Raw genomic sequence first — 15,853 nt, forward strand, 5'->3', positions numbered from 1 at the left:
ACTTCAAGAGATTTAGTATTGGAAGAAGTCTTAAAAAAAACAATCTATTACAGACTTCTAATTTCACAGATGACAATCTGAACTGAACTTAAATTTTGATGTACTAGCTTAAATTTACAAGGTAATTTTATCAGGTTACATATTCTATGAAGCATGAATGTTAAAATTTCAGTGAAAATATGAAATAAATGAGTTTCTGAAATAATGTATTTTTAAAAACATCTTCCTATGAAAACTTTCAAACGTATGTGAAAGTAGGAAGATAATGAATAGCTAGTTTCTCCTAACTAAGTTTCAAAAAATTTCAACATCTGTCCAAACTATAATCCAATTCTTTACTTCTAAATGATTTAAAAGCAAATTCCAGATATGATCTAATTGCATAACAGTTTGATTAGTATATCCAAAAGGTAAAGATTTTTAATGAAAAGTCCAATACTATTATTACATCTAAAAGAAAAAAAACCTTCCCTTTAATTTCATGGAAAACAGTGTTCACATTTCCTTGACTATCACACAAGTCTTTTCAGAGTTGGTTTGCTTGAATAAGGATTCAAACAAGATATACACATTACATTTGGCTGGTATCTCTCTTAATCTAAATTATGCATTTTAAAGTAAAACTTACTGGTATTTTGTTTGTGTATGTGTGTGTGTGTATGTGCACGCAGAATTGTAAAATAGATCTTCAGTATTAATTTAACATTTGGGGGAGATATTTATATATTCAGTAATGTGGAACAGCTGCAAATTTAAAGAAATAACCCTTATTGATAGGCCTATAAAAGCTGTCTGTAATTACATTCCTGAATGATTTGAATAATAGTGTGTCTGATATATTCTAAGATAAGTGGCTTTTACTTTCCTTTGATATTAGGGTCATATACTGTACTTATCTATTTTTACTCCATGCTCTCTTCTCTCTGGTAATAAATTAATTTTTTAGTGTTAGTTGGGCATGTGCCCTGTAGTTTAATTCATTTTCTTCTCCTCTGAAGAGAAACAAAGTTTTTCTAAGTATCACAATAATATTTTCCATGTTTAGGTTAGGTTTCTCATGTTAGAAGATCCAATACTATTAATATAAATATTCTATACCATACCCTACCCTATGTTCATGAAAGTTTTTGCAAGCTTTTTAAAGAAGAACAAAGGTAACAGAAGTTAACTTGGCTGATATATGATTACATAATAATTAATACACAATTGGCTAATACATAATAATCTAAGATACTCTAAAGCTTAAAAAAAGTATATTTCACTACAAATACTACAATTCAACACAGCAACAAAATTTGAAATGTACCAGTTGACAGTAACACGAAGTCCAATCAACTCTGGATACATAAAATAAAACTGTCAGAAAAGATTCAATCTTTTTTAAATGAATCTTTTAAGAACCTCATTTCCTACTATAGTACACTTAATTATAATAAATATAAACTAAAAATCATAATCGTGGAAAAGAAGTTGGTAGATGTTCCAGGAATAGTCACAGCTCTGAAAAGAGTGAATCCACAGCAAATGAAAGGAGCTAGTTGTAGAAAGAAGAGAAAAAGAAAGGCCCAAGGCTTTCTTTAACATTGCCTCTTTAATCTCTCAGTTTCTTGTAGGTTTATATACATATTTTCTTTATCTTGTCAGGTGACCTGCTTTTTTGGGGGGCCCAAATCATTACTAGCTCATTAATTAGCATCTGATATAATGGTTTTTTAATTGTGGATAATTTTATTACAATATCGACAAAGCATTAGAAGTATTATACACCAGTCAGGGATAAGATTGGCATACATTTACTTAAGCCAAAAAAAACCATTTTTTTTTCCAAAAAACCCTGAAACTAAAAATGAATAACAATCTTTTTTAAAAAGCAGCTGCTTTTAATAAGGTTAAGAAAGGGAGAGATGAGAATGGTCTGGTATTAACTATAAGACTTTCTAAGTAGTCTCATAAATAAAATGAAGCAGTAAATAAATAAATTAAAAAATAAAATAAAAATAAATAAATAAATGAAGCAGTAGTATGGTACACCTTAAAGCTTAATTTAAAAATTAAATCAACTCATACCCAGAGGAGAATTGAATGAAAGAATAAGATGGGACATGGCTAGGCAATGGAAGCACAAAATACTGTCAAACTTTAATTAAAAAATGTTTTCAATTTAAGCAGACCCAGGCCAATGATTTTTCATTATTTTTGCCACAGTTCCATGACTACTGACATTTTCATCAGAACAAATAAAGGATTTTTCCCAAATTTAAAATGACAAAATTATTTTTAATTTTGACTTATCATTTCTTCCTCCTCTAAACTCAAAGGAATCTGATCTTAGCTAGACTCAACTCTTAGCCTGGGACCTGAATATACCTTAAGTGTTTAAAATGTAAAAAATATATGTTTTTTAAAAGACAATTCTTCCACCATATTAGAGAACAAACTTTACCACAGATCTATTATCATTTGTTTTGGGAATGAGACCATACAGTCATTTACAACTTCGTAAATGCTTGTATCAATAAAGACTCCCTCAAAGAAATTGTGTTCTTGCAGACAAACAAGAAGAAAGCTGGTGCTCTGGCAGAACAGGACAAGCTGACTGGGAAACAAAAATAAAATGCCCTAGCCTAGCATTAGTTAAAAGAGAGACAGACAGACAGACAGACAGACATTTAGACAGACAGAGAGATCTACTTAATATAAAAGCCCACTTAAGAGAAACAGAAATTAACTACAATTATAATTGTTATCATTATAGTATGTAATTATCCTAATAATTCCAAATTCTGTTTAGTAAATTTCAGACTGAGTAAATCAGATTCTGTTTCATGAATTATGGTTTGTTATTTATGTTCTTTTAAAATTGATATAGTAACCTGCACAACAAAGCAGGTATGACAGTCATTCTTCTCTATTTTCCAATTAAGTTCCTATAACACAAACAGGGTCAGGACCTACCTCATCCCTAATCATGGACAGTTGTAACTTCATTAGTTGCCAATCTGTCAACAGCAAAAGCTATAAGCCTAGTTGCTAGTCATTTTTCTATACTCCTTAGATAAGAAACTTGACAGAACTAGTGATAAACACTAACTTCAGATGCTAAATTTGATTTGTGTATGAGAAAATGCCTTTTCTTCAGTCTCCCTGCCGAAATTCAAGTGCATTACATAACGGGTTACTTCTTCCTATCCTTTAGCTTGAAAATCCTTGAGGGGGTGGAAGGACCTTAGGTACACGGCTTCTTGGTCATAATGACAACTTTAACGCCATTCTTTTGCTGGTCACAGTAAATCCCATGCTGGCTACCTGTAACAACACGCACAGACCTTAGTTTAAGGCTACTGTTGCCACTGTTTTCACCCAGGCATGATGAGGCTTTATTCCATCATTAAGTGAGGAAGTCATGTTTCACAGTGGCAATTTAAGGAAAGCAGGTGGTGAACAGCATGGACTGTGAAAATTATTCTTCTACTTCTTGTCAGAGAGGAAAAGCCGTTCAGATACCTAAATTTTAACTGTGAAATGTCAAAAGTAACTCTTGTTAGATTTTAAGCTATAATAAGCACAGAGAAAGCTAAGTCAGACTGCGGAGTTTAGCCAACATAAAATCAGAGAAATAATGACAAATAATGACAACCTGTATCTAGAGAAACTACCAAATGTTCCAAAATAAAAACACTTGGTATACTATAATTATGTACCCTTGAAGAAATTTTTCTTTATGTTGTTGCTCAACTGTAAACTCCATGAGGGCAGAAGCCTAGTCCATGCAGTTCACTGTATCTTTGGCACCTGCCTCATATTCTGGCCTGAATAAAACTGTGTGCAATGAATGAAACATTTACTGGCACATGCGTAGTAAAGAATTTTTCAAAGACAGGTCTGGACTTTGTCCTAGCTCTTGAGATGTAACCTCTAAACCTTTGCAATATCCTGAATGAGAGGACTGCCTACTTATTCATGGTGAGCCCCTACCGGACCAAACCTGACACATGATGCTGAGGAAGTGATTCACAGTGGGCCCTAGACAGCTTATGTGAAGGATAATACTCCATGTGTACTGACATACTTTGACGCCAGTAGGGTGACCCAGAAACTTTGAATCTAAAACCCATCCAGAATTTCTGTGTTTCTTCCTTTCACTGGATCTAATTTGTATCCTATTGCTATCATAAAACTGTAATGTTAAGTATAGTGCTTTCCTGAGTTCTGTGAATTGTTTTAGTGAATTATCAAGCTTGAGGGTAGTTTTAGGAAACCCCTAACCCTGTATTTGGTCTCAGTAGTCTTGCGCCAAGTTAGCAGTTTGCAGGACTGTGGACCTTACATGGAGTTTGGTAACTTCAAATAGTATACTGTATCAAATAGGGCTTTTCTTTTTGCAACTCTCGTTTCTCGTTCATGGACTGTTGTTGGGATTACTTACCATTCCTCAATTTATTACCTTGTTTTCTATAATGATCTCTTTTTAAATGAATCTCCTGCGCCCTCATAAGTTAATTCCACTTGGGGATTGTGATCCATGAAGATCAAATCTCTTATATTAGGGCAACTAAGTCAGTGCTTCCTCACTAATGAGCCACAAATAGGTTATGGGTCTGTTGTGATGTTGCCCCCACCATTAGCCCTTGGGAATGCCAGGGGGGGCCTGTGGTAGCTGGAGCTCCTGAGTTGGGTACATTCTGCCTCCTACAGAAATCACTGCTTACCCCAATGCACATCACAAGTATTATCACTTTTCTATGTGTACTATAACATGAAAATATTGGAAAGGAGTAAGTTAAAAAATCATTATTACAATTTTCCCATGCCAGTATGCCACCAACATACTTTTCCAACATCAGATTTGGTTATTCCAACCTATCTGTGCTACGCTTTAGTCACACTGAATTACTGTTTCTCTAATACCCACCCCAAGCTTGTTCACACCTCAAGCCTTTGCATACCCTATTTCCTGGGTCAGTGACATCAATCTTGCTCTAACCTAGCCACCTAGACAAACTCTTACTATTCTCCTAGATTCAGTTCTCAGTCACATATGCAAATTCTTTTCTAAGAGATCTTTGTCATCCAGTTGTACCTAAGCAGATTTATACGTCCAGTGTAGCATTTACTACAATCAGATGCTTTGCCTGTTTCCCTTCCTGATCTGAGTTTCCTGATACCATGTTCTACAATTCACCTTCTTCAAAATTCATCTTCTTGGCTTTTTTTCTTTGTTGCCTTTAAAGCATGATGTTTCCTAGAATTCCATCCCTATCCGTCTCTTCTCACTGCACATGCCCTTAGGCACAGAACAGAATTCAAACATTTTCAGGCTCATTATTTCATTTATTTTTCATGAAAACACAATTAAGTGTTTAGGGACAGCATTATCTCCATTTCATAAATTCAAAAATTAAAGTCTACACAAGTCAAAGAAGCGCCTAGCCATGATAATAAGTAGCTCAGCCAAGGATAGGTATCAGGTATCGGAGCTCTAAATTCAATACATTTCCTAAATGTTGCCCTGACTGTCTAAAGTAAACTAGAACCCTTAAAAAGTATATTCCCATAGAAACCTTCTGACTTGTGACTAGGTGCTGAAGAACCACAGGTACTATACCTCCCTTATGGGTTTCAAAGCATTTTAGGGATTGAACTCAGAAGTCATTTTTCCATAGAAACATAAATCTGAAACACTAAGTAAGCAAATTAATAATCTTTCTTATAAACCTAGTTTGAGAAGAAACAAAAAATGCAAAGAATGAGATAAGATTTCATGTTGATGTTTATCAGTAAAAAATACAGAAAAAGTTTTGAGAGGTAACTTTAACTGCTGAATTCACTTTAATACTTTTGTGTCCCAAATGTGAAAAAATTATTTAAAGCAGAAACACCAATTCTCACTCCAACATTTCTAATACCAGACGTGAACAATTTTATTCTTATTTCTCATTTAACCTTATATGCAAATTGTCTTTTCCCCCACCTCACTTTTTTCTCATCCCCTCCAGAAGCTGTAACAACCTGAGGATTGCTGCTTCTGAATTCCTGGGGCTTAATGTGAAACAATTTAGAAACTCTTAGCCTAGCAATAATCTAGTAAAAAAATAGGGTTAATAATTCACTAAAAAAGTTATAGTTTGTTCACGGACATACTACAGCAGGAAATAAAATGTTTCTTCATTTTTAACCATCTGTTGTCCAACTGCCAATTAATCTCAACTAAGACTGAAACAAATACTGTGTTTATACATCTTCTTTATCATAGTTTCAAAAACTAGGCCTTTCCTTACAATGATCATGATATTCATTTGGAATTATGTTAAAAAAATCCGTGTTCTGAATAGAAAATTTAAATGGTTAGAACAAACAGTAAAAATTTTCATTTGAAAAATATTTAATGTAAAAAAGGAACTCTCCTTTGGGTTTCATTGTAAATGTTTTCATAATTTCAAAAAATAAAATATACCCATATTCTACCAAATACACAAGGAAAATAAATTTAAATAATCTACTGGAATAAATAAAAATCATCTATGGACTATGAGGTCATACAAACACAACTACTCAAAATTGTTCAACATTTTGGAAAATTATGTTGCTGATGGCAACACCTCAATCCACACTATTTGAGTTGCTGATACACCTACATCAGTCACATTCATGGTGGTTCTACATATCAGTGCCAGCATTATTTAACCACTTAAGTATGTTTCTAGGACAGCCACAGACAAGCGTTTATATAGCAATGTAACTATTACTTTATTACAAATTACTTTTACTTCTTCTTTCTATTCAATAAGGACAACATATTGATTTAAAAATTATCGATGTACTCTTATCTAAGAATTTCATTTCAGGATCCAAAAGGCTCCCATATTTATTAAGGTTCCATACCATTATATGAGGGTTATAATCTTTAAAGGTCTTTCTTGATTTTTCTTCTGATGTCTTTAATCTTACTTCTTTCTAAATTCAGATACATAATGAAAAAACTTGATTAATTTGCTTGATTAATCTTCTTTTTTAAGTACTGTTTTGAGGGCTGGAGGTGAGATTAGGAGCCATACCATTCGGTACCAGAATATTCAGTTTATTTCTATACGTTCCACTTTTCAAAGTGCTACCTTTCCTTATTTGATTGTTGCTAGTGAATTTCTGGTTGCCATTCTTTTTTCCCCTAATGTTTATTTTTCTATTTTTGAGAGTGAGAGAGTGCGAGCAGGGGAGGTGCAGAGAGAGAGAGAGAGGGTGACAGAGGATACAAGCGGGCTTTGCACTGACAGCACGGAGCCCAAAGCAAGGCTCAAACTCCCACACCGTGAAATCATGACCTGAGCCAAAGTCAGATGCTCAACTGACAGAGCCACCCAGGTGCCCCATCTGGTTGCCATTCTTATTACTACTATTTGTTTTTATCTTTTGTTAGCTTTTGGGGATAAGTTGGTGATCCTGCTTCACACGGTTGAACCTGACAGTCTTTAAAAAAAATTCTTTTTTTGAGTATAGATGACACACAAATATAGTTTCAGGTATATAGCACAATGCTTCAGCGTCACTATATATTATGCTATGCTCACCACAACTGTCGCTACCACCTGTCACCATACATTATTACAATATCATGGGCTGTATTCCCTATGTTGTGCCTTTAATTCCCATGACTTATTCATTCCGCAACTGGAAGGCTGAATCTCCCATCCCCCTCTACCCAATTTTGCCTATTTGGCAGTGCTTTTTTTGTATACTGTTAGGATGCAGTGCTCTTCTTTTCCTTTGAAGAGGCCATCCCAATAAATATTTTTCTTAGAATGAAGGGTGAGTCCTTCAATTAGTTTGTGACGAATGAAAATTTACTGCAAGGTTTTCTAATCTCAACTGTATTCTTCTTAGAGCTAATAAAGTATGAGAGTCTACTCAGGATCCATTATCACATATCGTATCACTTTCAAAAATATTAGTTATTATTTATTGAGTGATGACAATGTGCCAGTCACTGTTCTAAGAGCTTTACATTTATTATCTCATTAATGCCATAATGATCCTATGAGGTATGTATGGTATTCACAGGAAAGTGAGGTACAGAAAAGTTACATACCAATTTGCCCAACCACACAGCTAGTAAGTGGTTAAACAGAGATTTGTGCCCTGGTCATCTGGTATCAGAACCCAAGTTATTTATCCACTACCTTACTGCCTCCCAAGTTTTTAGGGCCCTCCCTTCCCCTCAAGGACTAACTGCTTCACAACAGATTTTTCACTACTTTTCTTTACAGACTACTCAAAGACTCAAGAAATACTTGATTACTTAAATAAGAAAGACTTAACTGCTTATTTTCACTGTCTCCCCCCATCTCTTTCAATGTGCCTTCTCCTTTTGGCAACAAGAAGGGAAAAACTAAAACCCACATATCGTTCTTCCTCATTTCTGAGCGGTTAAAGAGATAATCGCATTCTATACCTTAAAACAGCATTGTCAACTTAATAGTTTCATTTTGTGCCTGCTATCACATTTGCTATGATGGGGAAATCTTTTATAACAAGTACAAGAATTAGATACTCCTCTTTCCCACTTCTGGCAGAACCAGCTCGGTGTTCCCCAGGAGCTCCGATCACCAATTATGTCTGTACTCTGCAATACTCTGCCAACCCTGGGAACCAGTGATAAACCAGATCTGTTCAAGCTACCTGTGTTCCCATCAGATCTTACTATTTTATCTCTTAGTTCGTCAGGTTTCTGAAAACAAGTTAAAAGGAGGTCAAGCATATCAACAGATTATACATCCTAGGCAGCATGCCTGGTTTAGAGTAAAAGATAAGTGGATATAATACGCTAACACAGAAGAAGTTATTGGAGTTCCAAATACTACGATGGGCTGATGGCTTTGGCACTATTTTGAGATAGGCAGGCCTTCTGTCCCACTGCAAGCCCTACCACATAAGTAATATTAAAAAATTCTCTTACAGATACTAACGCATGTAAATAAAAATATGAAGATAATGCAAAAAGAAACACAATCTTGAATTTTTAAATGAAAACAGGCAGGTAATTTTAGTAGTCTATGATAAAAGAACAGTATAACAGAATCAGAATGATTTTGGGAATTTAAGTCTGCTAATGTAGACAACAATTCTTTATGGCAGAATTTATATATATATAAACTAACTCAATGTGGCAAAGAACCCTTGTATGCTACAGATATGTAAGAGTGCCAGAGAAAAACGTACACATGATAATTAAATGTGGATAACAAGCAGAAGTCATTTGTGAGGATAATGGTTGGGAAAGAGCAAACTTTTAAAATATTTGTAAAATTAAAAGGTCAGATCTGCATTGGACTTGTTTAGAGAAGAAAGTGTTCAAAGACTATGAATCCAATTATTTGCATTTTAATAAAAAAGATGCGATGGTATCATATGCAAACTGAGGTAATATACTGAGAAAATTACTTACGGTAATGACTGATGAAGTAGTTGACAAATTTAAACCTTCAAGATCAGCTATCAAGCTTGGAGAAAGAGCTGGTGTGGGAAGTGCGACTGGAGTGGATACTGGGTTAACTAGAAGAAAAGGCCCAAATTAGCAAATGTGCATGAAGATTTAATTCATATTATTAAAAGCAACATTTTTATTTTGTTAGTAAATCTAATTAAATTACTTTGATTAATAAATCTATGACAATTCTATTTAACATCTTGATCCAGTTAAGTTTATTATCAAGTCATGGCAGTTATTAGTCTTAGCTTTCAGAACCTAATGGCAAATCCTGAAACAAAATAAAGATACAAATACCCTGAACAAAAGTTTTTGAAAATTTTTATCACATAACATTATCACTAACATTTATCACCCAGTAACTTCACTTAAAAAAAAAAAAGGTAAAGCAACATTTTTTCAGCTAAAAAATAACAACAGCTTTTCAAGAGTTCTCCAATAGAGTTAGAAGTCTTAAGAGGCTATTTTTAAACCCTTTCTCTATTTTTTTTTCCACTGTAATAATTACAGGGGCCAAGCCACCTAACTCCCTTCTAATTAGACTTTGTCAGCAAAAACCATGTACTAGATAGGAATTTTTTTATTCTAAAACTACTATGTATGTGAGATCAGGTGTCTGAAAATTTGAAAATCTTTGAAAAAATGCCAATCTCATTCTCCCTGGCTTAAGACTCTTCAAAGGCTCACAACTGCCTACAAGGTAAAAGTCCAACTCTTTGATTAGATGCACAAAGTTCTCTGTGATCCAGCTCGGCACTGTCCAATAGAATTTTCTACGATGATGGAAATGTTCTATAGCTGTGCTGTCCAATATAGTGGCCACTAGCATATATACCTAATGTGTTCTTAAAATATGGCTAGTATGATTAAAGAATTATATTTCAAATTTTAATTAATTTAAATTAAACAGGTACACGTGGCAGGTAGCCATCATACTGGGCAGCATAAGACTATCTCCAATTTCATCAGTGACTCCTGTGTTCTAGCCCTACTGATTAATACTCCCCAATATCTTGTTTCATGTCTTTGAGCTTTCTATATTCTGTTCTTTGCCTAGAAGGTTCTTCTCTGCCTTGTTTACCTTGCAACTTCTATCCATTAAGATACGACTTAGAAGGCAAGCACAACCTGACTCACATACACACAGCTTCTATGGGCCTTCTTTGTTCTACAGATATACTTGGACGCACGTCTATGACTGTACTTCTCTCGAAATACAAATTTGTGTCTTTTTATTTTTTATGTCTAAAAGTCTACTAACGTATTAATTTTTAGTGTTTAGAAACTGCTTGACTATTGAATGAAAAAAATTAAAATGTGGAAAATGTTTTAGCTTCCAACAAATTCTCACTCCAAAAGACGACCATGGAGGAAGTAACATTTACTTAATTTGACAGGACTTCTCAAGTCATATTTTTTTCTCTTTTAGTCTCACAGTAACCTGTAGTTATACAGAAAAAATATTTATTCATAAAGTTAGGAATAAAAAATGATATTGCCCAAAGAAGAAATTTTCAAAGGAAATCTTAAATAAAATTTCAACATATAAAATAGAAAAAGCAGAGTGGAGACTGGGTGGAGGAGGGAATGGAGCCCTTGGTTTCCTCCTTATTCTTTTATTGTGTCTGAAACACTGCTATAAATACCCAGGCTTCCTCAGACTTATGTTGAAAACCAATGTACAGTTAGCAAGTATAACAGGGAGTTAGGGGAAAAAGAAAGATAAATGGGGATATGGTGGTACAAGAAGTCTTCATGAATAGGAGGAAATGAAGCCCAGTTTTTAAGTGTGGGCAAGATTTAAATAAGAGCAAAGGAAGAAGCTGGTGAATTTGTAGGTGAGAAAATATTTTGAACAAGGGCTCAGAAGTGGGAAACTGGAAACCTAAGGGGATTATATTTATCCTGTACACCAAAGGGAGCTGCTGTTACAAACTACCAAAAAGAAGAACGATATAGGTACTGCTGGATATTAGTATAAAGACAAATGAAAGAAGGAACAGTCAGGTTGGCAGTGGGGAAGAATTATAATAGTTTAGGCATGACATGAAAAGGACTAAAGATAACAACAGTTGAGAAGGCAGAAAAAGTACTTATGTTAAAAGACGCTGTAAACTGAGGCACAGGAAGATTACGTCTTGCCGATGTCATAAGAGAAGTGAATAGAAGAATCACTGGGGCACCAGGAACTGGTTCTCCTATCTTGGATCAAAATATGCTGCCTTTCCAAAAGATCACTTTTTCTGGTAGGTTCTAAATGTTGGTTCATTTGTTTGTCTGTCCATCCACCATCCATCCAAAATACTAGATGCCCATGTAAGGGAAAAAGAATGAATAAGAAATAGCCTCTGATTTCAACTATGGCTTGGCTAAAGACAGAAGAAAAAGACATCAAAACACAGGAGAAAAATTCATCTTAAAGTCTGACTTAAAAAAAAAAAAGATAGGGTTTTAGTATCATTTCAGGAGACAGAGGCTCTGGTACTATCGAAATGATTACACAACTATTTACAGGTCTGGCAAGATAAAAGCTTGCACTGAAAGTTTATCCTAAATTGGATTCTGAGGTTAGTTGACTATCGTAAGTATTTAATTGATGTGTAAGAAAAAAATGATTCTATTAGTTTAAAAATATATATAACCTGGCATACAGATTAAAACCAGGTATCATTTCTAGCCATCAAATTGGCGAAAGCAATTTTTAAGTATAAAACTCATCATCTGTAAGGATATAAGGAATGGGTATTCTCCTACTAATACTGTATAAGCTGGTACAAGCTTTGGCAATTTTAGACAACAGTATTCTTCAAAGCCTTTGTTCTAGCAATTCTACTCTTGGGAATTTATCTTAAGGAAACGGTCATGGAGATAATGCAATAATATACTTATGATGATGTGTATTGCTTCACTGATTATGAAGGCAAAAAAATGGAAACAAGTTACATTTCCAACAAGAGTAAACCTGTTAAACAGAATTTACTACAATAACATAAAGGATAACCATGCAATCATTAAAAATGAAATTGTTAAAGAATACTTATGGCATGGAAAGGAATGTGTATGATAAACAGAGAAGCAAATGATAAGAGTATCCCTGCAATATCAAAAATCAACGAGGGGAGGGAAGGGGAATTGCATATAAAAAGATCTGAACTGGTGTGCCAGGATGTAAACCAAGGGGTTTTGGATTACACATTTATTTTCTTATTTTTAAAACTTCCTGCAAAAACACTTTTTTACTAAAGTACAGTTAACCCTTTAACAACACAGGTTTGAACTATGTGGATCCACTTATGTAGATTTTTTTAAAGATACAGTATAATACTAAAAGTATATTTTATCTTCCTTGTGATTTTCTTAATAACACTCTTCTCTAGATTATCCTAAGAATATGGTATGTAATATATATTACATACAAAATATGTGTTAACTGACTGTTTATATTATCAGTAAGGCTTCCAGTCAACAGTAGGCTATTAGTAGCTAGGTTTTTGGGGAGTCAAAAGTTAAATGTGGATTTTCGACTGTGTGTGGGTCAGCACTCCTAAACCCTACAATGTTCAAAGGTCTATTGCATAATTATACAATTATTCTTCTGATCAAAGTTTTGTTTCAAAACTTAAGACTACATAAAAGTTTTAGTATATAATGGTTTAACGTGACTGTATTTAACTTGTTAAATGTAATTTGTTGCTGCTGCATCATTTTTACAATCATCTCCATCATAGGTAACACCCTATATAATGCATATCATGGTGCCCAGCAGAGTTTTAAGTGTTTTTACATTTATCGGTATATTTAATCCACTTAATATTGCTAAAAAGTATTACTATTATCCCAATTTTATATATTAAAGGAATGAAGTACAGAGTAAGTAATTTGTCCAAGGTGACCCAGCTAGTAATTAAAACAACTGGAATTCAAACTCAGACACTCCAGCTCCACTGTCCTCTTTGCCACTCCACTCTACTGCCTCTACTACAATTTATTCAACAGTATGATATCACAGACCATAAGGTTTAGGTGAGGCATTATTACTAGTGGCTGATAAAAATTTTAAAAAGACTCCACCGTTAGTTGAAGCAATAGTATAATTACACAGGTTTACATGTCCTATAAAAGAACACCAGAGTATGATTGTTGCTTTATGATCATCCCATCAAGATCACATGATATGGGGTACTGAAAGATATTTTCATTTCCAGAAATATAAAATACCCAAGGAACTTTTTATTTTTATTTTTTATTTTTATTTTTTTCCAACGTTTATTTATTTTTGGGACAGAGAGAGACAGAGCATGAACGGGGGAGGGGCAGAGAGAGAGGGAGACACAGAATCGGAAACAGGCTCCAGGCTCTGAGCCATCAGCCCAGAGCCTGACGCAGGGCTCGAACTCACGGACCGCGAGATCGTGACCTGGCTGAAGTTGGACGCTTAACCGACTGCGCCACCCAGGCGCCCCTGGAACTTTTTAAGTGTAAGGGGAGAAACAGAGCTCCTTGGGTAGGGACAGTGTTGTATCCATTTAGAATCTCCAGCATGTAGCAGATTACCTAGATCACAGCTAGTGTTCAATAAATGCTTTTTGAAAGAAGAAACAGATAAAATTCAGTCTTGTAGTTTTCCTGGTATGCAGTGCATACTGAATACATAACCTCTGTGGATTATGAGGTTCCTCTTAGATAAAACATAAGGAATGTGTCTGACCCTCCTTCAAAATTTATCTAATTCTCACAGCTGAGACACTCAAGCTATTGGAGAGTGACATTTTAGTTTCTGATCAACAAACTGTTTGCCATAGACAATGAGAACTACTATAGGCTAACAAGCAGCATAAATGAAATCAGTATCTTAAGAACCATCATCAACAAAGATTTTCTCCCATCGCACTCCTTATCTTTTTTTTTTTTTTTTTAAGTAGGCTTCATGCCCAGTGCAGAGCCCAGTGCGGGGCGTGAACTCACAACCCTGAGATCAAGACCCAAGCTGAGACAGAGTCAGATGCTTAACTGACTGAACCACCGGGCAGCCCTCCACTTACCTTTACCTCTAAGCTAGGATCACAGTTCTTTCACAAGACCTTTATAGCTTTTTAATTCGTCTCCCCCCTCATTTATTCACACTTTGTACCTCTACTGTTCAGGTGTCTGTGCCCCAGACTAGATTTTAGTCTCTGAAAGAGAATCACTGAATTCTATTTACCCATCCTAGCAAACAAAAAAAGGGTATCCAGCAAAGTACCCTTACACCTAGCAGACAATCTGCAAATGCTTGCTGAGCTGACTTGTTAAAAAGAGAAGCTCTGACTGTTATTTCTGACAAATGCAAAATAAAAGATTTGTAAAGAAACAGTTCTCAGGGGAGCGGCTGGGTGGCTCAGTCGGCTGGGCATCTGACTTTGGCTCAGTTCATGATCTCGCAGTCCGTGAGGTTCAAGCCCTGCGTCGGGCTCTGCGCTGACAGCTCAGAGCCGAGAGCCTGTTTCAGGTTCTGTCTCCCTTTCTCTCTGCCCCTCTCCCGCTTACACTCTGTCTCTCAAAAATAAAATTAACACATTAAAAAAAAAAAAAGAAATAGTTCTCAGGTATTAAAAAAAAACACAGAAATATATCCTATGTTGAGTTAAAATGTAAGTTAGGGTGAAATTTCCTTAAAATTAAAAAACATCTCATGTTTAAATTCTTAAAATTTAGTGTTTAAGAAAACTTTTGCTGCTACATATGAAAACATACTTTTAAAAAGAATCAAATAATAAGAATTGTATCATTTTACAGGTTTCAATTTTTCCTTAGCTGCCAGGAAATCCGGAGTGTAATATAAAGTGTATTTTCTGCACTCCAGTACCTTGTAACATTTACCCTTAATTTCTTCTTAAATACACTTGACTATTATTCTTCCACAATTTTAAACTTTTTAAATTGTAAAAGTTCCATATTCATGTAAAATGTTCATTGTGGCAGGAAGACATAAAATATAAAATAAGTCTCTCTCTCCCCTCTGTTCCTAGTTTAGTCCTATATCTCAAAGGGGCCAGAGCTAACCCTTACTGTTTATTCTGCAGCCTTCTGGAAAAATAGCAAGTACAATCATATCTGTGCTCGTGTGCTGGATGTAGTTCCTCTTTTACTCTTTTTTTTACAGAAGTGGAATTATGATCTACATGTACTTTTTTTTTTAACTTACAATAATTTGGATATATAATTAGATAATTAGCACACAAGGATTTGCTTCATTTTCGTTAATAAGTTGTATCATCCTACTGGTAGATATTTTGACTTTGGATTTCACTGTAATAAATAATGCTGCAATGAAGTTTTTACATATACCTTTGCATGTTTTATTAACTTGGCAAATATTTAATGGGTGCTCAC

General features: G+C 34.7%; 1 protein-coding gene across 4 annotated transcripts in view; it reads right to left on the reverse strand.

Annotated features, from left to right (window-relative positions):
* The window catches only part of AP3B1 (adaptor related protein complex 3 subunit beta 1), a 261,409-nt gene that overhangs the window by 58,330 nt on the left and 187,226 nt on the right, over window positions 1-15,853 (reverse strand). For 3 of the 4 annotated variants that reach the window (XM_047853230.1, XM_047853242.1, XM_047853249.1), the window contains 2 exons: window positions 9,440-9,546; window positions 6,883-6,954 (listed from right to left, as the gene is read on the reverse strand). In XM_047853230.1, the coding sequence (XP_047709186.1) occupies window positions 6,883-6,954; window positions 9,440-9,546 (179 nt within the window). The remainder of the gene's footprint in view (window positions 1-6,882; window positions 6,955-9,439; window positions 9,547-15,853) is intronic. The other variant, XM_047853236.1, reaches the window with a different exon arrangement.

This window comes from Prionailurus viverrinus, chromosome A1 (genome assembly GCF_022837055.1).
Source record: "Prionailurus viverrinus isolate Anna chromosome A1, UM_Priviv_1.0, whole genome shotgun sequence".
Classification (NCBI taxonomy): domain Eukaryota; kingdom Metazoa; phylum Chordata; class Mammalia; order Carnivora; family Felidae; genus Prionailurus; species Prionailurus viverrinus.